The following is a 19,049-nucleotide window of genomic DNA, read 5'->3' as shown; positions in this document are numbered from 1 at the left end:
ACTAGAGTACCAGACGCCCTACGAGCGTCTAAAATGTGACATTTGTCACCCGTTGGCTTGGTAGGCCGGGACTGTAGCTAGCAGTCTGGGTACGGGGTTGTCAATCCCGTATAGATCTATACACACAATGTCCGCTCTCCCTACAGGAGACTCTGGTTACCAACTAGACGACAGAGAAGGCCGTGTCCTGAAGATGCATCCCATATAGTGGGTAGAGACTTCCAATTAGTGGGTTTCTAATGTAAGTGCTGAACTAGAGGTAGAGACTCTTAACTGAATTGACTGAAGTAAACTCGTATGTCTATGCTTGTGTACATAGTATATAAGTAATGAATCAAACGACCTTCGGATGGACATCCGATCCCACCAGACCACATCTCAATGAAGAAAAGGAAATAGGGCGGACAAGCCTTCCTAAGCCCTTCAATCATTATTTATATGCATCTATACAAGTAAAGACATGCATTTAACTACGCTTGAGGGTGTATCAAGTGGAATCATATCGTGAAGTATAAGTGTATAGTGTGGAATAACCGATTTGTGAAGTATAAGTGTACAGTGAAATATCCGAGTCGTGAAGTATAAGCGTACAGTGGAACATCTGATTCGTGAAGTATAAGCATACAGAGTGGGATAATCGAATCGCGAAGTATAAGTGTACCAAGTGTAAGTGTATCACGATGTGGAAACGACGATAAGTGAAGTAAGAGTGTCTATCAAGTATAAGCGACTACAAGTATAAGCGAAATAGAGACAATAACAAGCATAAACGCATCACGAAGTGAAAGCGTTATCGAGTAGGAGTTTAAAATACATGAAAGCGAAGCAGTAGTAACTAACAAGTAAAATCATACGTCGTGAAAGTGAACTTTGATGAAAAGCCTTTATACTCGGGAAAATCACAACTTGTATTCTTTTGTAAAAACATGTTTGAAAACCTTTGGAAATCTTTCATAAACCAGTTTAGAATGAATTTAGATAAAAAAATATAAGTAAGAGTTTTGAAACAAATGAAAACCTTTTTATAAAATCATTATAGTGTCCTACTCGGTAAAACAGTGTACAGTGTCGTAAAATCTTGTGCATGCGGGTTATCAATCACATGTGATTGATTTGATAACTGGCATGTTTAACTTGTATTCCCCCTATAAAACATGTAAAAACATTTAAAAGGTTCATTCAGGGGTATGAACTCACCTGGTGTAAGTAGGTCCGACGAAGGTGCCGTTTGGGCGTTCGGTGTCACGTAAAGACTCAAACACACTCAATGACCTATATAACATATGATAACATATGTTCACATACAATTAGTATATTTAATACTAATTAAACACATATACGCACTCAAAGGAGCGGAAAACACTTTGGTTAAGTGTTTGGGTGTCCCGGGTAGCGTCTAAGGGTGTGTATGACTTAGGAATGGAGTTTACTCTCCAAGAGTAAACCCTTAACACTTAGTTTATGGCCCAGGGACTACTCACCATGAGTTTACGGCCGTAAACTCATGGTGAGGGTATCTAGTGTGTTTTAAGGCTTCTACTTGTTCATGGAATTATTCTAGGTCCAATTCTAAAAGGAATGAGTGGGTTTAGGGTCTTTAAGGGCACTATAATGGAGTTTACGGCCTAGGGACAACTCCTAAGGGAGTTTACGGCCGTAAACTCTCATCCCTTGAGTTTTGTGAAGTTTCAAGCCCTTATATCACTTCTAGTAATTTATTCAAGGCTATAGGGGTGTTTGGGGTTCCAAGAGGGCACTCCTTTAGAGTTTATGGTCCAAATGACCAACCTTTGAGAGTTTACGGCCATAAGCTCTATGGCTTGGCCGTGAACTCTCATACACCCTCCATTCTTTGAGTTTAAGCCCTTGTTTCAATCCTAGTATTTTATGGTAAATGTCTAAGGTCGTTTAGGGGACAAAAACCAACATTTGGGCATGCTTTTGGGAGTTTACGGCCTTGGTACATACCTGGGCCGTAAACTCCTTTTTCCCCTTCATTTTGATGTGTTTAAGTGATCAAAACCCCAATTACTAACTCCCTAAATTATGTATGAAGCCTAAGGGTGGTTTGGGAGTGTTTTGGAGGCATTTTAACATAGTTTTGAGGGGTTTACAGCCTAAGCATGTGCTTGGGCCGTAAACTCTCTTTTATGCCCTAAATCATTGTGTTTTCATGCTCAAACACTCCTAGGTAAAACCCTTAATTTATTTCTAAGCCATTAGGGACATTCTTGAGTCATTTTGGCCATCTTTTGGGGGTTTACGGCCTAAGGAGGCACTTAGTCCGTAAACTCCTTTTTCATGTCTCAATCTTGTGATTTTTAGGCTAAAAAGACAATAATGTACACATAGAACAAGTTAGGGTTGATAGTCTTATGTTTAGGAGTCAGAAATCACGGTTTTTGAGTCGAAAACGAGCCTAGAGAGAGAGTATAGAGAGAGAGAGAGGGTGGAAAAGCTCCAAATGGAGTTTACTCCCCTTTATATATGGGTGGGAGTTGGAGCTCAGTGGAATTCTACCCAATACTGCCGTTATACGGGGCTTTTGGTCGCACCCGATTTAGTGGTCGTAATAATAACACTTAACATTTTCCAAATAAATGGAATTGTGTGTCCTGTGTTTTTATTCCCTTTCATCACGACTTAATGGCATATTAAACATAAACAATTGAAATGTTTATTAAATTGAAGACCTCTAATTAACCGAACTTTTATAACTGGAATATTCCGTTAACGGTAACGGGGAAATGTAACGGAACAATTTGGGTTGTCACAGATAGGGTTGAAAGAAGGGCTTAAAATCAAAGAGTTGTGTATGTATGAGAGTTCACGGCCAAGCCATAGAGCTTACGGCCGTAAACTCTCTAGGATTGGTCATTTGGACCATAAACTCTAAAGGAGAGCACTCTTGGAACCCCAAACACCCCTATAGCCTTGAATAATTACTAGAAGTGATATAAGGGCTTGAAACTTCACAAAACTCAAGGAATGAGAGTTTACGGCCGTAAACTCCCTTAGGAGTTGTCCCCGGGCCGTAAACTCCATTAAGATGCCCTTAAAGACCTTAAACCCACTCATACTATATAGTTTTGGACCTAGAATAATTCCATAAACAAGCTAGAAGCCTTAAAACACACTAGAACCCCTCACCATGAGTTTACAGCCGTAAAATCATGGTGAGATGTCCCTGGGCCGTAAACTAAGCTTTGGGAGTTTACTCTTGGAGAGTAAACTCCATTCCTAAGCCATACACACCTTTAGACGCTACCTGGGACACCCAAACACTTAACCAAAGTGTTTTCCGCTCCTTTCAGTGCGTATACGTGTTTAATTAGTATTAGATATACTAATTGTATGTGAACATATGTTATCATATGTTAAATAGGTCATTGAGTGTGTTCGAGTCCTTACGTGACACCGAACGTCCAAACGGCACCTTCGTCAGACCTACTTATACCAGGTGAGTTCATACCCCTGAATGAACCTTTTTAATGTTTTTACATGTTTTATAGGGGGGGAATACAAGTTAAACATTCCAGTTATCATATCAATCGCATGTGATTGATAACCCGCATGCACAAGATTTTACCACTCTGTACACTGTTTTACCGAGTAGGACACTATAATGGTTTTCAAAAAGGTTTTCGTTTATTTCAAAACTCTTACTTATACTGTTTTATATAAATTCATTTCAAACTGGTTTATAAAGGTTCCAAAGATTTCTAAATGTTTTCAAACTCATTTTACCAAAGAATTCCAAAATGTGATTTTCCTAAGTATAAAGGTTTTTCCAAGATTTTCACGTTATATACGTCTACTTGTTAGTTACCGCTGCTTCGCTTTCACTTATTTTAAACTCCTACTCGATAACGCTTTTCACTTTGTGATGCGTTTATACCTGTTATTGTCTCTATTTCACTTATACTTGTAGTCGCTTATACCTGATAGACGCTCTTACTTCACTTATTGTCGTCTCTACTTCGTGATACGCTTATACTTGTTCGACATTCCTACTTCACTTGCAACCGCTCCTACTTCACTTGTTAGACACTCCTACTTCACAAGAATCACTTCTACTTGATACACACTCAGTCGTAGTTAGATGTATGTCTGTGCTTATATAGGTACATATAAGTAATGATTGAAAGACTTAGGAAGGCTCGTCCGCCCTATTTCCTTTTCTTCGTTGAGATGTGGTCTGGTGGGATCGAATGGCCGTCCGAAGGTCGTTTGATTCATTAGTTATATATTATGTATATGAGTATGGACATATAGGAATGCTCTAGTCAGTTCAGTTAAGAGTCTCTACCTCTAGTTCAACACTTACATTAGAAACACACTACCCACTATTTGGAAGTATCTACCTCTAGTTCAACGCTTACATTAGAAACCCACTATTTGGAAGTCTCTACCCACTATTTGGGATGCATCTTCAGGACACGGCCTTCTCCGTCGTCTAGTTGGTAACCAGAGTCTCCTGTAGGGAGAGCGGACATTATGTGTATAGATCTATACGGGATTGACAACCCCGCACCCAGATTGCCAGCTACAGTCCCGGCCTACCAAGCCAACGGGTGTCAAATGTCATATTTTAGACGCTTGTAGGGCTTCTGGTACTCTAGTCAGTATGGTTACGAGTATCCCGGGTTACCTTATAATTCATTGGCCTTAAGGTAACGGTATTTCGCCAGCAATTTACACTGTATGCTGGTAATCCATTTTCAGAGTCACACTATTTTGACCTTCCAAGACGTATCTTTCATTTGATACTGTCTGGGGTTTGTTTCTCTGTTTTGACCTTACAAGACGTATCTTTCATTTGATACTGTCTGGGGTCTGCTTTCTCTATTTTGACCTTACAAGACGTATCTTTCATTTGATACTGTCTGGGGTATGTATCCATTGTATTCACTGTTTTAGACCTTGCTAGACGTATCATTCAGTTGGTACTGTCTGTGGTCTGTTTTCACTGTATTAGACCTTACTAGCTGTACCTATCATTTGGTACCGCCTGGGGTCTGTGTCTCTTTCTGTTAGACTGAGCCAGGCGTGTCGTTCGTTCGATACTCTCCTGGAGTCTGTGATTCCTTTGCCTTAGTCAGCAGTACTCACTGCTGAGGCATATGTTATTTCCCTGCACTACTAGAAAAACAACCTTTTACTTCGCGCAATCAATGAAACGCGCTGATAGAGAACACGCATTTGAGCGTGCCCTAAAAATTGATGTCAATTTTCCAAAATATGAAGCATAGAGGGCACGCATTTTTGCACGCCATAAAATTAGTGTCTAATAAAAAATAAAAAAAACACAGAGAGCATCTTAAATAAAATGTGTGTCGTCTAACCATGTCGCTTTATAAATTTTAATGAAACACGCGTTTCATCCGAGGGGGAAATGAAATCCAAAAATTAAAAAGCCCGCTTTGTTTCCACCGGCTGAAACCCTAGCTCATCCCCGCTGAAAACCCCATTTCTTTCTTTCTTCTCTCTTGATTCTCAAACCTCTGTTCGCCTTCCGCTATCTGCTGCTTCTTCGCCCCTTCTGAGTGTCTCCCACTGCTGTCGACTTCCAATGAAAGACGACCGTTCTTCCCCATCACCATCTATCTTCCAAATTACTACACTAACCTCACCGTCTTTGTTCTTTACTGTTCAGAGCCAAAACCCTTTCACCACCACCGCCCTATACGAAGCCTCCAAAAACGCAACCCCAACTCCGTTATCGTTTACTTCTTCCCAACGCCCATTCATTGGTTAAGTCCTAAATACATTCCACCGCTTACTGCTTCGTCTTCTACCTCAATCAATTTGAGAGCCACCGGTGTCGTAGAAAGAGAATCCTTCACCGCCGATGTCATCAAAATCAGAGTCGCCGGTGTTGTAGAAAGAGAATTCACCACCGCCAGATCGCCACCTCTAAAGGTTTCTGGTTCGTCTCCATCGCCAATTCAGAATCGTGTTCTTAGGTCGGTGAAATCAAAAAGGTCGGTGAAATCAAAATGTGAAATCATGTTCTTAGGTCACTGGAAAAGCACTCATGGTCGATAAAATCATCAATTACGTTATGTCGCTACAAGCTCAACTTGAGGTAAGTCAATAATTTCTAATTCTTGTAAATAAATCCACCGATTACAGTGGTTTTGATTTATGATACCACTGCTTCTTTCACCAGCAGTTTCAGTTTCAGGCACCATCCCAGCTAATTCTTGGGACTCATTTTTTGTCTGCTGACCCTCCTCCACTTTTTCTTGATCAGAGGCAGAGGCCTTCTCAGGAGTTGGACACCTAAAATGAGAAACCAACATAATTCATAGGGCTCTCAAGACTGCAAATTTGCTCATCGACACTCAATGTAAAAACTAGAAAGGCATTAATTACACTTTGACTTATTAGCTTCTTAACTGTTTCTCTGTTTTTTTAAATTTAATTTAACATTTTAATTTTAGGTTGTAAAGGTGGCGGATTTTGGGGTTGCCCGGTTTCTGAGTCAAGGGGGAGTTATGACAGCAGAGACTGGAACATACAGATGGATGGCTCCTGAGGTTTCTCTTTCTTCCTCTTTACATATAATATTTGAAGATATTTCCTTTTTCACTGATAAACCCTAACTAATTTGTGAATCATCCTCTAAACTCTAAATTTACCATGATGAATGGAACTACTTATGTATTGTCGTGGTTTGCAGGTTATAAATCATCAACAATATGATGAAAAGGTGGATGTTTTAAGTTTTGTGATTTTTTTATGGGAGCTTGTGACAGCCAAGGTAATAATTATATACACAATTTTACTTATTATCATACATATAGAGTTAAGAATGATATGGATATGAGGTTTTAGGTTCCTTATGTGAAGATGACACCATTGCAAGCAGCCTTGGGAGTACGACAGGTCAACATTTTCATTTGATTAGCATTTGGATTTAGATATATCATATATGAGAGAGAATGCATAATATGAGAATGTGCATGAATATAAATATTGTAGGGCTCCATTAGAAGAGGATGCTGAGACGCTCTTATCACCATTGTTCATCTCCAAAAGATGGGGATAGGAGTGATAGAGACAAACAAAGGGGTACCCGTGAAACAAGATACAGAGATAGGGATAAAGATAGGAGCAGGGAGGACAGAAATGGAAAGGGTAGAGATAAAGATAGAGAAAGAGAAAGAGAAAGAGACAGAGGTGGTGACAGGGATAGGGAGAGGGACAGAGTGAGGGTAAAAAGGGAACATGGACGTGAACCTCAGAAAGAAAGGGAAGATAGAGATCAAGAGAAAGAGAAAGAACATGAAAGACCACATCGAAGTGGAAGCAAGATCAGAAAGACATGGGAGTGAAAGGGACAGGGAAAAGGGCCATGATAGAGAGGTTAAAGATAAATAAAGAGAAAAATAAAAAAGAAAAATAAAGGGAAATTAGAGAACCTGATCGTGATCGTGAAAGCATGTATTTTTTTTTATGTTCTTGTTCTCTCTTTACTTTCTGCTTGTATTGATAGTATGTGCTTTATGCTTGGTGGCAAGTATCTCTGCTTTCACTGTTTACCTGTTTACCCTTGCTTCTCTGCTAACCTTCTTAAGACATAATGATTAGTTTAATATTAGCAATAGTCCTCCCTATTTTAATTGCATCTTCTTTTGTTGTTTGGGAAGGGAAACATAGATTATGAATATTGAACATATGTTTTGGTTCGTGGATTCTGTGGGAATCTGAAGGAATTGGAATCTTGAATTCCATTTTGTTTTTTTGGTTGCTAAACTAAGGGAACTGTATTCCAGGATCTCCTTCAGAAATCAATGTTTGACGGATTTTGTCATTTCTTGGGGTGGGTGGTAGGATTTGATTTCTATTTTTATTTCTTCATTAAATGACTAAAATTTTCTCATAAACCCTTTAAAACACAAACACATTCTTCCTTAACATAATTTACATTCCCATTTATTTGATAAATTTACAAATCAAACAGAAAATAGCAAATGATTGTGATTGATTTGCTTCCCACTTTCTGCCAACCAAACAATTAACAGATTGCAATTCTTTCAGATTCCAATTGCTTCGACATATTCCATTCCTTCCAAATAGATTATGTGAATCAAATGGGCCTTTGTTTTCTTTGCAATATCAACACCATAGATCCCAAACACTATTGTTTCTTCATTCTTATAACTAGAATAGGTGTTGTGGCTAAACCTTGTGCTGAGTTTGTTGCTGGAGTACTTGCAATATGGTTAAATGGAGGTGTAGCTGTTCCACTTGCACTCAGTTACCCTGAAGCTGAGTTGTTACATGTCATGACTGACTCGGTTTGCTCTCAAAACAACCTTAAACTTTTCTAGATTCCTATGTTTTTTATTTGGAAGAAATTGCTTTGTATTTGGATGATATTGCTAAAATTTCTTTAATAGGAAGAAATGAAATTCAATAAAATGACTCTTTTCTCCTTATTCAATTAACATACCCTTTTTTTAATGTGGTTTATGTGGCCTTTGTAAGATACAATTTTATTCTCCTAATAATACAACATTGTTAATTTGACTTTTGAAGGATGTGTCCATGATTTTGAGTACTGATGATCATAGGGAGCTTACGCAAAAAGTTGCAGCTAAAACTGCAGCTCAATTTTCTCTAATACCAAATGTTCCTACTATGACTTCACAAGCAGTAGATAATGGTGTTGTACATCAAAAGGAGATTGTATTTACAAATAACATAAAAGGTATATATCCATGTTCTTTAATATATATATATATATATATATATATATATATATATATATATATATATATATATATATAATTTCATATACAATAATAATATAAAATTGTCTTATTCATACAGACGATGATCCAACATTGATTTTGTATACTAGTGAAACAACTGGGAAACCTAAAGGAGTTGTTGATACACACAGTAGCATTTTAGCATAGGTAATTTAAAGTTTTGGAAGACAATACTTTAAAAACCAAACTTGTGAAATATTCGTATATGTTTTAAGAAAAAAACTTATCTATGATCTTCTAATTGCTGTTTTCCTGCATAATTTCAGGTGAAAACATTATCAACAGCTTGGGAATACACATCAAGTGATCTTTTTCTACATTGTCTTCCATTACACCATATCCTTAAATAAACATTAAAATAATTACTTTCAATTCCTTTTTTTTTCAAAAATTTTTCACATTTCTTGTTGATTCTTAATTTAATATGTACATATTCATGGGCTCCTCAATGCATTATTTGCTCCTCTTTATGCGGGGTCCATGGTAAGCAATTACTTTTATGTTATTTGGAATTAAGTAAAATTCTTTATTGTCACCAATTGTAAGTTTATATATATTTTTTATGTTGTTTTAGGTTGAATTTATGCCAAAGTTTAATGTGAGTGGTATTTGGAAAAGATGGCGTGAATACCCAAAAGATGGGACTAAGCTTGATGATGCAATTACTGTATTTACAGGGGTATGCCATTTCTTTTTTAATATTTAAAACAACATGGAAAAATATTTTTTTTCTTGCCTCTTTTATCTTTCTCATTTATGTTGCGTATACAAAATATATTCTGTGTATGAAAGTTATAATTAAGAAAACCAAAAAAAAAATGTTATTTAACTTCCGTATCATATAATGACTAGAATTATTTACTATTTATGTCCTTGTCCATATAATATCTGATTTTTATTTTTTTATATATTTTTATTTTAGGTTCCAACCATGTACACTAGGCTGATACAAGGCTATGATGCAATGGATCCAGACTTACAAGCTGCTTCTGCAACAGCTGGAAGCCAACTGCGTCTAATGGTGATTATATTTTTTCTGCGTTGTTGCCCTTTTAGTTTGTGATGGCACTTTCAAATCCGTTAAAAGGAATACGAAAAGAGGCACTGTAGGCAAACCCTTTCCAGGAGTCGAGGTTAGCAAAATTAACAAAAATCTAGAACTATATGTTATTCGTTATACAAATTAAATTAAATTAAATTCAAAAAATACAAATTACCCCCCCCCCCCCCACACACACACATGTGCACGAAGTGGGGGTATAGAAAGTCATTAAGTCATTAAGCTATCTCATAATATTCATCAATCTTAACATGAGAGGACCTGAGAATAAAAAAGAAGAGAAAATAGGTAAAGATTTAGTGTCTTAATACATTAAGCTAGGTTTTTTAGCTCAACCCATTAAGCCATTCAATCCAGATTCATTTAAGAAGAAACAAAGATGTATAGCTTTCCAAATTAAGTGCTTAAACTATTAAGTAAAAAGGAAACAACCCTTTCATCTAACAAGCTATATGTGGATGTTTTCTTTTGACTTAGCGTAGAAAAAAACAACTTAATATTGAAAATCATGGAAATTTACGAATTTGCCTTCATTTAATTTGACTTGATTGTCCAGCATCTAGTGATTTCAGAATGTTGCGTGTTGGGGTTACCAGATAATACGTATGGAGAAGCAGTGACTGCAATAATTGTGCCAGATATGCAGACAAAGAAAGCCCGTGAAAAGACTTGAAACCTGCAATAACTTTGGATGAACTCTCTTCATGGGCTAAACAGAAGCTTGCTCCATACAAGGTATCCCTATTCCCTCCATAGTTTTATGTAATTAATCCATGTTTTCTAGTTTATATACACAAATTGTTCAAATAAAAATATCTAATAAATGAAGATAGGCCTTTTATACAGGCCAAGGTCATACACATCTAGCATTGCAATTGAAACAAAACGAAATGCTGGAGGTGGCCATAAGAAAAGGTAAGCAAAGTGTAATTTCGTATTTGTTGTTGTTATTGTGTATTATAATACTTCCTTGTATATATGTATAAAGTTTGTTCTTATTCAGATTTTCCTTTTACCATTGATTTCCATATTGAGGCATTGTACTTTGAAAATGTTAACTCTTACCTTTTGTCCTTGTAGGATCCACCAGGAACAGGAAGAACACAAACAATTTTTGGGCTTCTTAGTGCCATATTTCATACCAACTGAGTATCTAAGTCTCTTAGTAACTTTGTAAGACATTGATTAGATGAGGGTATTTTAGTAACATTGTAAGAGATTGATTACTTGAGGGTACTTATGGTATATAGTGTTACATTATTTTGTTAACACTGTCCTTAGTGCAACGAACTATCTTTATTGTTTATGGTATTTTATTTTGTATTATGAGACTTTTAATGTGTTATTTAATTTGAAAATTAGTAAATCTATCAAAAATATATAATTTTAAAAAAATTTAAAATTATGACATGCAAAAATGCGTGTCGTCTTCCTTTATGACACGGGCTTCCTTGATACACATTGTGTGTCATAAACACGCGTCTCGTAAGGTTACGACACGCAAATGCGTTTCGTCTTCCTTTATGACAGGGCCTTCCTTGATACGCATTGCGTGTCATAACTGCACGTCGTAAATGCGTGTCATAAATGCGCGTCGTAAATGCGCGTCGTAAATAGACGACGCGCAAAAGCGTGTCGTTTCTCGTTATGACATGGCCTTCCTTGACACGCATTTGCGTGTCGTCTGAGCATTTTACGACACGCATTGCGCGTCGTAAAAGGCTGTTTTTCTAGTAGTGCTGCTGTCTCTTGCCTTCTTTAATAATCAAATTCAGTATTTTGATATTGATAGCAACTAAGGGAAAACTACTTTTTACCACATAACACTGACCAGTCTTGGTAGAAGGCTGCTTTTATTAAAGAAAATATAGGATTTTCTGGAAAGAACTCTAATGCACTATAAATACTTAAACTACTTCATTATAAAGTTATTTGAATGAAATGACACTAAATACTTATGAACTCACCAGCATTTGTAAAAATGCTGATACTCGCTTTTCAAATAACTTGTATTCTCAGGTCAGCAATTAGACAGGTACACCCCCGGAGCTGTTGATGAAGATAGCTTAGTACCATGTTGTACTTATTACATTTGCTTGTATTACTTTGATACCTTGTAATGTAAATTATGTAAAACTATTACTATTAATGCAATGTTTTGTTGTACTTTGATTACTATAATGCATGTGTTGTGATACTTGACATGACGTCATCCACCCCAGAACGTTTCCGCCGTTCCGGTTTTAGGGTGTGACATTAGCCCTATAATCTTGATCTATTTGAGTATAAGCTACACTAGACCAAATGAGTCGTCCTTTTGGACGTTTTAGAGTGCCTAGAGTGGTAAAAGTGTGATCTTGGCCCTTCTAGTCCTTCCATGCAAAGGTTATGGTGTCTTAATGGGTTAGAAGTTAGGGTTTTAAGATTTGTACCCTTAATAGCCATCCAAGATCATAAAGTTGGAAACTTTATGGTTTAGAACACTACTTGGGATTAGATCTGGGTTTTGGACGAAAGGACTTAATAAAATAAGCACTTAATGGGAAAGATGTCATCTGGCCGAGTACGTTAGGCATACTTCTAAGTACGTTGCACGTTATCCCTTTGGATCCTATTTCTGGATGATTAAGTACGTCATGCGTACATGCTGAGTACACTGGTAATACTCAGCCTGAGTTGACTCGGTTGACTCTTGACCTTTGACCAGGATTTTGACTGTAATACCTTGTTTCGAATCATTTCATAACTCAGGGTCGTGACCCGAATATCAGTTATCATAAGGCTTCGGGCCTTGGGGGAAAGAGAGATTTAGACCCCTTTGGATGTGGGTAATGTAGATCAGGTGATCTGAGAGTTCGGTTGGTGCTTTGGATCCAAAGGGTATAATCGTAAAGTGATAATTTAGGCCTTTTATGCATTTTGGATTTAAGTTCGGTTGGTGCTTTGGAGCCCAAGGGTATATTTCCGATATGATCTACTGCTCCCTGTTTTACACTCCAACAGGATTATTCCTCTTCCTTTGATTTGCACTTTGGATCCATCCTCGAATCTCACTTGCCCTGTTATTCTTTCATCAAGTTCTGCAAAGTATTCTCGCAACCCTGTCATGTGATTACTGGCCCTATTATCCAAGTACCATGTATTCTTCTCATTCCTTTTTGTTGTTGGGAATACTTTGTCTTCATTGAGAAATAACCAGTCAATTGTATCTATGTCAACCGTTAATTTCTGGTCGGGTCAAATTCAAACAAAGTCAATGAGTCAAACCGGTCAACTCAACTAGTGCTTGTATGTTACGGCTTACTCTATGATTACTAATGTACAACCCTTTATCTTAATACAAAGTATCACTCAGAAGTTTCCATTGGGAAGAAAATCTAAACCCTAAGTAGGGTGAGTGACGTAACGACTCGATAAAACTCAATTTTGTGTCTTTCGGGGATATAAAACACTCATAACACGGTGTATTAGAGTTTATAATCTTAACACTAAGGGGAAAAACCATAACAAAGGCTACAAAACAAAATCTCTCTCTCTCTCTCTCACACACTCTCTCTCTCCCGATCTCTCCCAATCTTTCTTGGTAGTTAAAATCCAAATTTCCAACTTTAACATCCATACCATCCCAGACCTTCCCTTGATCGAAAACAACTCAAAACGAAAGAAGGAAACCAAAAAGAGGCAAAGAGGTTCGCAAGTTACTGTTCACCTACAAACTCTCGTAGGTATTCGCATCCAGCAACCACCTGTGAACCCCCCTTTCAGACTATGGACCCTCCTCTCGCTGTGAACCTCACTTTTGGACTGAGGACCTTCGCCGTCGACACCTCTCGCAGGAACCAACAACTTTTGCAGCGAAACCGAGACCGTTTCGCATCCTACTCGGCAAGTCTTGCAGCGAGCCTCCAGGTTTGCACCTTCTTCCGACTTTCGCATCCTCGGCCAGGTTTTCATCTTCTGACCAACGTTCGCTACGAACCCACCTTCGCATCAGCAGTCTCACATTCGCTTCTCAAGGCCGGTTTTTGACCAGTTTTGCATTTTGAGTCCGTTTTTGGTGTTTTTGACGTGGGATTTTCACCCAACTCATATTTTTCACATCTTAGACCCCCTAAACTAATATTTTATCCACATCTTGAAGATTTATTAATTGTAAATCTGTAACGCCCTGTTCTGAATCATTCAATTATGGAAGTTCGGAAGCCAAGGCTAGGGGCGTTTTAGTCTTTTATGAATCTTAGAGGTATTATGTGAGAAGGTTTCGGACCGGGGTGTGATATTAGAAATGTAGGGCTTCTCGCCACCTTTCCGTGGGTATAAAGTTCATCGAAAACGGATCTAGAATGAAGGGGTTATGACACTTTGAAGATATTGACATTTATGGCCCCTTAATGGAAAAGTTGACAAGGCAGGCCATGCATGCGTTTTGGGACACGCGTGGGTACGCCCAACATAGTGGAGCAAGTGATCGCAAATTTTTAAGGCTTACGCCCAGCGTACGCTAAAAGCCTTTAAACCCTAATTTTGGGTTGAGCCACTATATAAAGAACATTAAGGCTCCAACCCTAGCCCATTATCAGCCTCCCCAACTCCAAAAGAAACCCTAGCACGCCCCAACCTTCATTTTGTGAGATCTTGACCTTGGGAAGCTCATTTTGGTGGTTTAAAGCTTGGAAGAGAAAAGAAGAAGATTGGCAAGGAGGAACCTTGGAGGCCAGAGCTTATAGATCTGAGATAGCATCATCTTCGAGAACTCCTTGAAGGTATAAAGCTCACAACTCTACTTATCGGTGCTTAGATCCAGCATGGTTTAGTTTTTGGTCTAAAGGTGAAAGCTTTATGGCTTAAATCTGATTTCCAGACCAAGGGTTGCCTCCCTTGGTACTAAATGACTCCCTAGGACATAAATTTTGCATCTTGAAGGTCCAAATGAGTTCATGCATGAATTAAGACCTTATTCCATGGAAATAGATTATGTTTTTGGAGTTGGAGCTTATGTGAGTCATAGAAGCCATAAAGTAAGCAACTTTATGGGTTAAGACATCAATAAGGACTTGGATCTGAGTTTATAGCCCCTAGAGTGGATGAATAAGCACTTAATGGAAAAATGACTTAATAGGAGGATTACGTTGAGCGTACGTGTAGGTACACCCAACATACTCACCTTTGTGCCTGTACACTAAGCGTAAATTAGAGTACGCCCCATGTAGTCTGTTTGTGTTGGATTTTATGTTTTGGGCCATGCTTTGGGTCTTTGGACTAGTGGTCCATCAGGAGTCAGTGAATTGGGCCAAGTATAGGTGTTGGGCTTAGGGTAAGGCCTAATAAAGGGATTGGGCCCAATGTAGCAAATTGGGCCATTAATGGGCCAATAGTGGGTTTGGGAAGCCTATCTAGTGTTGGGCCTTTTAATTTTATACTTTGGGCCTTAGTTATGGACTATATTGGGGTAGGGGTAAAATGGTAATTTTACCCTGAGAAGGATATGATAATTGGGCTAAGTACTATTGTGATCTTGGTAGCTCGGGAAGCCGATGAAGCGGCAGTCGGGGAAATTTCCAGTTAGCAACAAATGGTTAACAGCAAAGTTCAGCAGTGCAGGCGAGTTACCCTTTGTGTGAATGGGTCTACGACCACAATGCCAGCCCATGTAGTTATGAGTAGGAAGACTCGGGGGTTAGCCCTAGGCACTATATGCCAGTATGATGTTCAGGACCAAGGTCCAATGTTTGCGGGCGGGTGCCCAAGGAACGGTTTGCATGATAGTTTATACTTGTTGTCTGTGTGATACATATATGTGCCTGGTAAGGAGGTGAGTATGGGCGAGGTCCCGTATCTCACCAATAGCAGAGTGCGGACGGTGTACCATATCTCATTAGCAGCAGAGCAAGGGCAAGGCCCAAGGTAGGAAAGGAGTGAGTGTGGGCTGGGCCCGTATCTCACTATCAGTAGGACCGTGGACGGGGTTCCATGACTCATCAGTAGCAGACAGGGGCGGGGCCCAAGACAGGCGAGGCCTCAGTACAGGAATGCAGTAGAGTAGTTATAAGTATGTGTTATACGATATGTTATATGCTTGTATATGCTTAGCGGGCGAGGCCCTGAGACAGGTGGGGCCTAAGAGAAACAAATCTATATACTAAGCGGGGCTCGAAGCCAGGCGGGGCCTGGAGCAGGCGAGGCCTGTTGTAGCGGGCGAGGCCCAGTATTTGCAGTATGCAGTTATGTGTATGGTATGTGGTAGGTTGGGGAACTCACTAAGCTTCATGCTTACAGTTTTCAGTTTTGGTTTTAGGTACTTCCGGTAGCGGAGGGAAGAGCTCGGGGGTGATAGCATGTCATACACCATTGTTTAGTCAACCTCGGATGTTCACCCTGATAATACGAACATGTTTTGAATTAATACTCTGAATTTATGTTATGACTTATGTTATGGTGTTATAAGTATGGTTTAAGTAATGTTTTAAAAATGAAAATTTTGGTCATGATTTTTGGGTCGTTACAAGTTGGTATCAGAGCCTTGGTTTGAGGGATTCAGACATACTTTCGGGTGTGTCTGAACTCAAACTGAGGAATTGGTATAGAAATTTTCAAAAGAAAATTAACTTTCTTAAATATGAATTTTTGAGAAAAGAAAAGGTGTTTTTAGAAAAAGTGAAAGGAAATCTAGAAAGAAAAGAAATTTGAAAGGAGAAAAGGGTGTGGTGCACGCAATCAACCGAGCTCAAGTAAGTTCTCCCAAAATACTCATACATGTTATGTTATGATTATCAGTTAGTAGAACAACATGCTACATTACGACTAAGGATCTAAGGAGGATGCTTTATGTGCCTATTATATGTGCTTTTGAGCTGCATGATAGTATTGGTTAGACGGTAGTAGGATGGCCTGTTTAGGTTATGCCTAAGTTTATGTGCCTATTATATGTTATATGTTTGTATATGCTTTGCGGGCAGGGCCCAGAGACAGGTGGGGCCTAAGAGAAACATATATGTACACCGAGTGGGGCTTGAAGCCAGGCGGGGCCTGCTGTAGCGGGCGAGGCCCGAGGTAGTGGGAGAGGCCCAGCATTTGCATTATGCAGTTATGTGTATGATATGTGGTAGGTTGGGGAACTCACTAAGCTTTGTGCTTACAATTTTTAGTTTTGGTTTCAGGTACTTCCGGTAGCGGAGGGAAGAGCATGGGTGATCGCATGGCACACACCATTGTTTAGTCAGCCTGGGATGTTTACTCTGATAATACGAACATGTTTTGAATTAATACTATGAATTTATGTTATGACTTATGTTATGGTTTTATAAGTATGGTTTAAGTAATGTTTTAAAAATGAAATTTTTGGTCATTATTTTTGGGTCGTGACAAAGTCATATTTTTATATTAAGAAATATCTACGATAAATAGATATTATATTATACAAGTGGGTCAAGTGGATCCCCACTTGCCACCTTTATGTCACTTCCATACTTCCCATTGGTCATTCCTTGTCCCCATCACACCAACCAATGCAAACATCACATCATCTCACCCACTTGATTTATTATATTATACATAAACACTTCCTGGGGATTTATTCATTCATTTAAACACTTTACTCCTAAAAATCTCATTTTTCCTCACCAAGAACACTTCTCTTTTTCTCTCTAGAAACGATCTTTCCAAGGCTTATTCTTGAGTTATTTCTTCACTTTTTGGTAAGTATTTCTTCAAATTTCTAATGTTCCTACATAACTCCATGATAATCTTAGATCATTTATACACATATTCACACGTTAACGTTCATAGGATCACCGAAATCTCCAAGTGTTTCTCAAGTGCACTCGACTTGAAACTCTTCATCTCAACCCTCCATACTTCAAGAAATCACATAAGGTGAGTTCATACCCATATATTTTCAAGTTTTTCCAAGTTTTCAAGGGGGGATACAAGTCATATCACTAAAACATATTCTAAACTTCAATATCAACTTTTTCACAGAAAAGTTGGGTCCGGTTCACAGACTGTCTTGACTATCTTAAACTTAATATCTTTCAAAACTGTATAATATGAAAATAGTTCAGGTGTATACATTTCATTGGACTAATCGCACGCATTCATACGATTTTTCTACAATTTATGGCGATTTTTACAAAACTGTCTATCATTTCAGAAATCATTTCGGACCAGACTGTGAAGATGAACATTTTCTCACTAGTTAGAGACCACTAAAAACCATAATAAAAATCATGAAAAAATTAGTCTCATTTTCTAAACTCTCAAAGTTTACGGATTTAGATTTCGACTTACGATGATTTTTCTATAAATTTTCTAAAAACGTGAACAGAAAAGTTAAAACTAGAAAAATGGTTTATAGATTTATTAAAACCTTGTAACATATTGAGCAAGGTTTATAATATTAAGGAAGTTAAAACACAACCATTTAAATACGTTTATTTACTATTTTAACAAAAGGTGATAAGTACAAAAAGAGCTTTACTATCAAACTCAAAGATTATTTCGTGCAAAGTTTCTAATAAAAATGTAAGGATTTGAAAAACAATTACGAAACATACCAAATCATCCTTTTAAAATTTATACATATATATAACCATATATATGTTTTGTTTACAAACTTGTTTTCTGCAACAAAAATATACAAATATAGTTTACGAAACTTTACCCCCTTTTTAACCCGTTAAGCAAAAGGGTAAAATTAGATCAAATGCATATATAAATATTTCACGTCGTTTTTCTCAATTATCCTAGACTTAGGGGATAATTACTTATACAAACATTTTCTGTACGAAAACACGTAAACTCTTTGAACAAACTTATGAGTCATTAGCTTCACGGTACCTTATAAAGTACACACGAAAGTCATGTTGTTTATAACCAGAGTCTCTTGTAGGGAGAGCGTGATAGTTGTCTTAGATCTATATTGGGACTGACAATCCCGCACCTAAGCTGCTTGCAACATCTAGACCGGCAGGTCTGTGGTGACAAATGTCATAACGCATCGACGCTTGAAGAACGTGGCGACAGGTCGTCTAGGTTAATCTAGCATGGTTATGAAAACTCACATAAAGCAACAAAGACACTTTTAGTTTACGCAAAAACAGTCTTCAAACGGTTTTATATATAAACAAAATTGCATAACATTATGTTAAGTTGTAAAAATGCTTATACATTTCGGTCTTGGTTCATTTAAGGCTTCATATCATTTTATG

At 37.9% G+C, this 19,049-nt stretch overlaps 1 protein-coding gene and 1 pseudogene across 1 annotated transcript; both read left to right on the top strand.

Annotated features, from left to right (window-relative positions):
- Positions 1-5,572: 5,572 nt before the first annotated feature.
- On the top strand, positions 5,573-7,340 carry LOC122195401 (uncharacterized). The gene is made up of 7 exons (XM_052766759.1): positions 5,573-5,585; positions 5,657-5,922; positions 6,020-6,088; positions 6,447-6,542; positions 6,686-6,766; positions 6,841-6,891; positions 6,999-7,340. The coding sequence occupies exons 1-7, from the start codon at positions 5,573-5,575 to the stop codon at positions 7,338-7,340; spliced, it is 918 nt and encodes a 305-aa protein (XP_052622719.1).
- A 759-nt stretch (positions 7,341-8,099) lies between these two features.
- LOC111903630 (probable CoA ligase CCL8) lies at positions 8,100-10,516 on the top strand (annotated as a pseudogene).
- Positions 10,517-19,049: the final 8,533 nt, after the last annotated feature.

The sequence above is a fragment of the Lactuca sativa genome, chromosome 8 (genome assembly GCF_002870075.4).
Source record: "Lactuca sativa cultivar Salinas chromosome 8, Lsat_Salinas_v11, whole genome shotgun sequence".
Lineage (NCBI taxonomy): Eukaryota > Viridiplantae > Streptophyta > Magnoliopsida > Asterales > Asteraceae > Lactuca > Lactuca sativa.
The sequence above is the reverse complement of the archived record's forward strand: the minus strand, read 5'-3'. Positions and strand labels throughout refer to the sequence as shown.

Excerpts from the sequence above, each read along its gene's own strand:
- LOC122195401 (XM_052766759.1), top strand. Across the intron at positions 6,089-6,446 it reads CGCTACAAGCTCAACTTGAG|GTTGTAAAGGTGGCGGATTT; the intron begins GTAAGTCAATAA and ends TTTTAATTTTAG. Across the intron at positions 6,543-6,685 it reads ACAGATGGATGGCTCCTGAG|GTTATAAATCATCAACAATA; the intron begins GTTTCTCTTTCT and ends CGTGGTTTGCAG.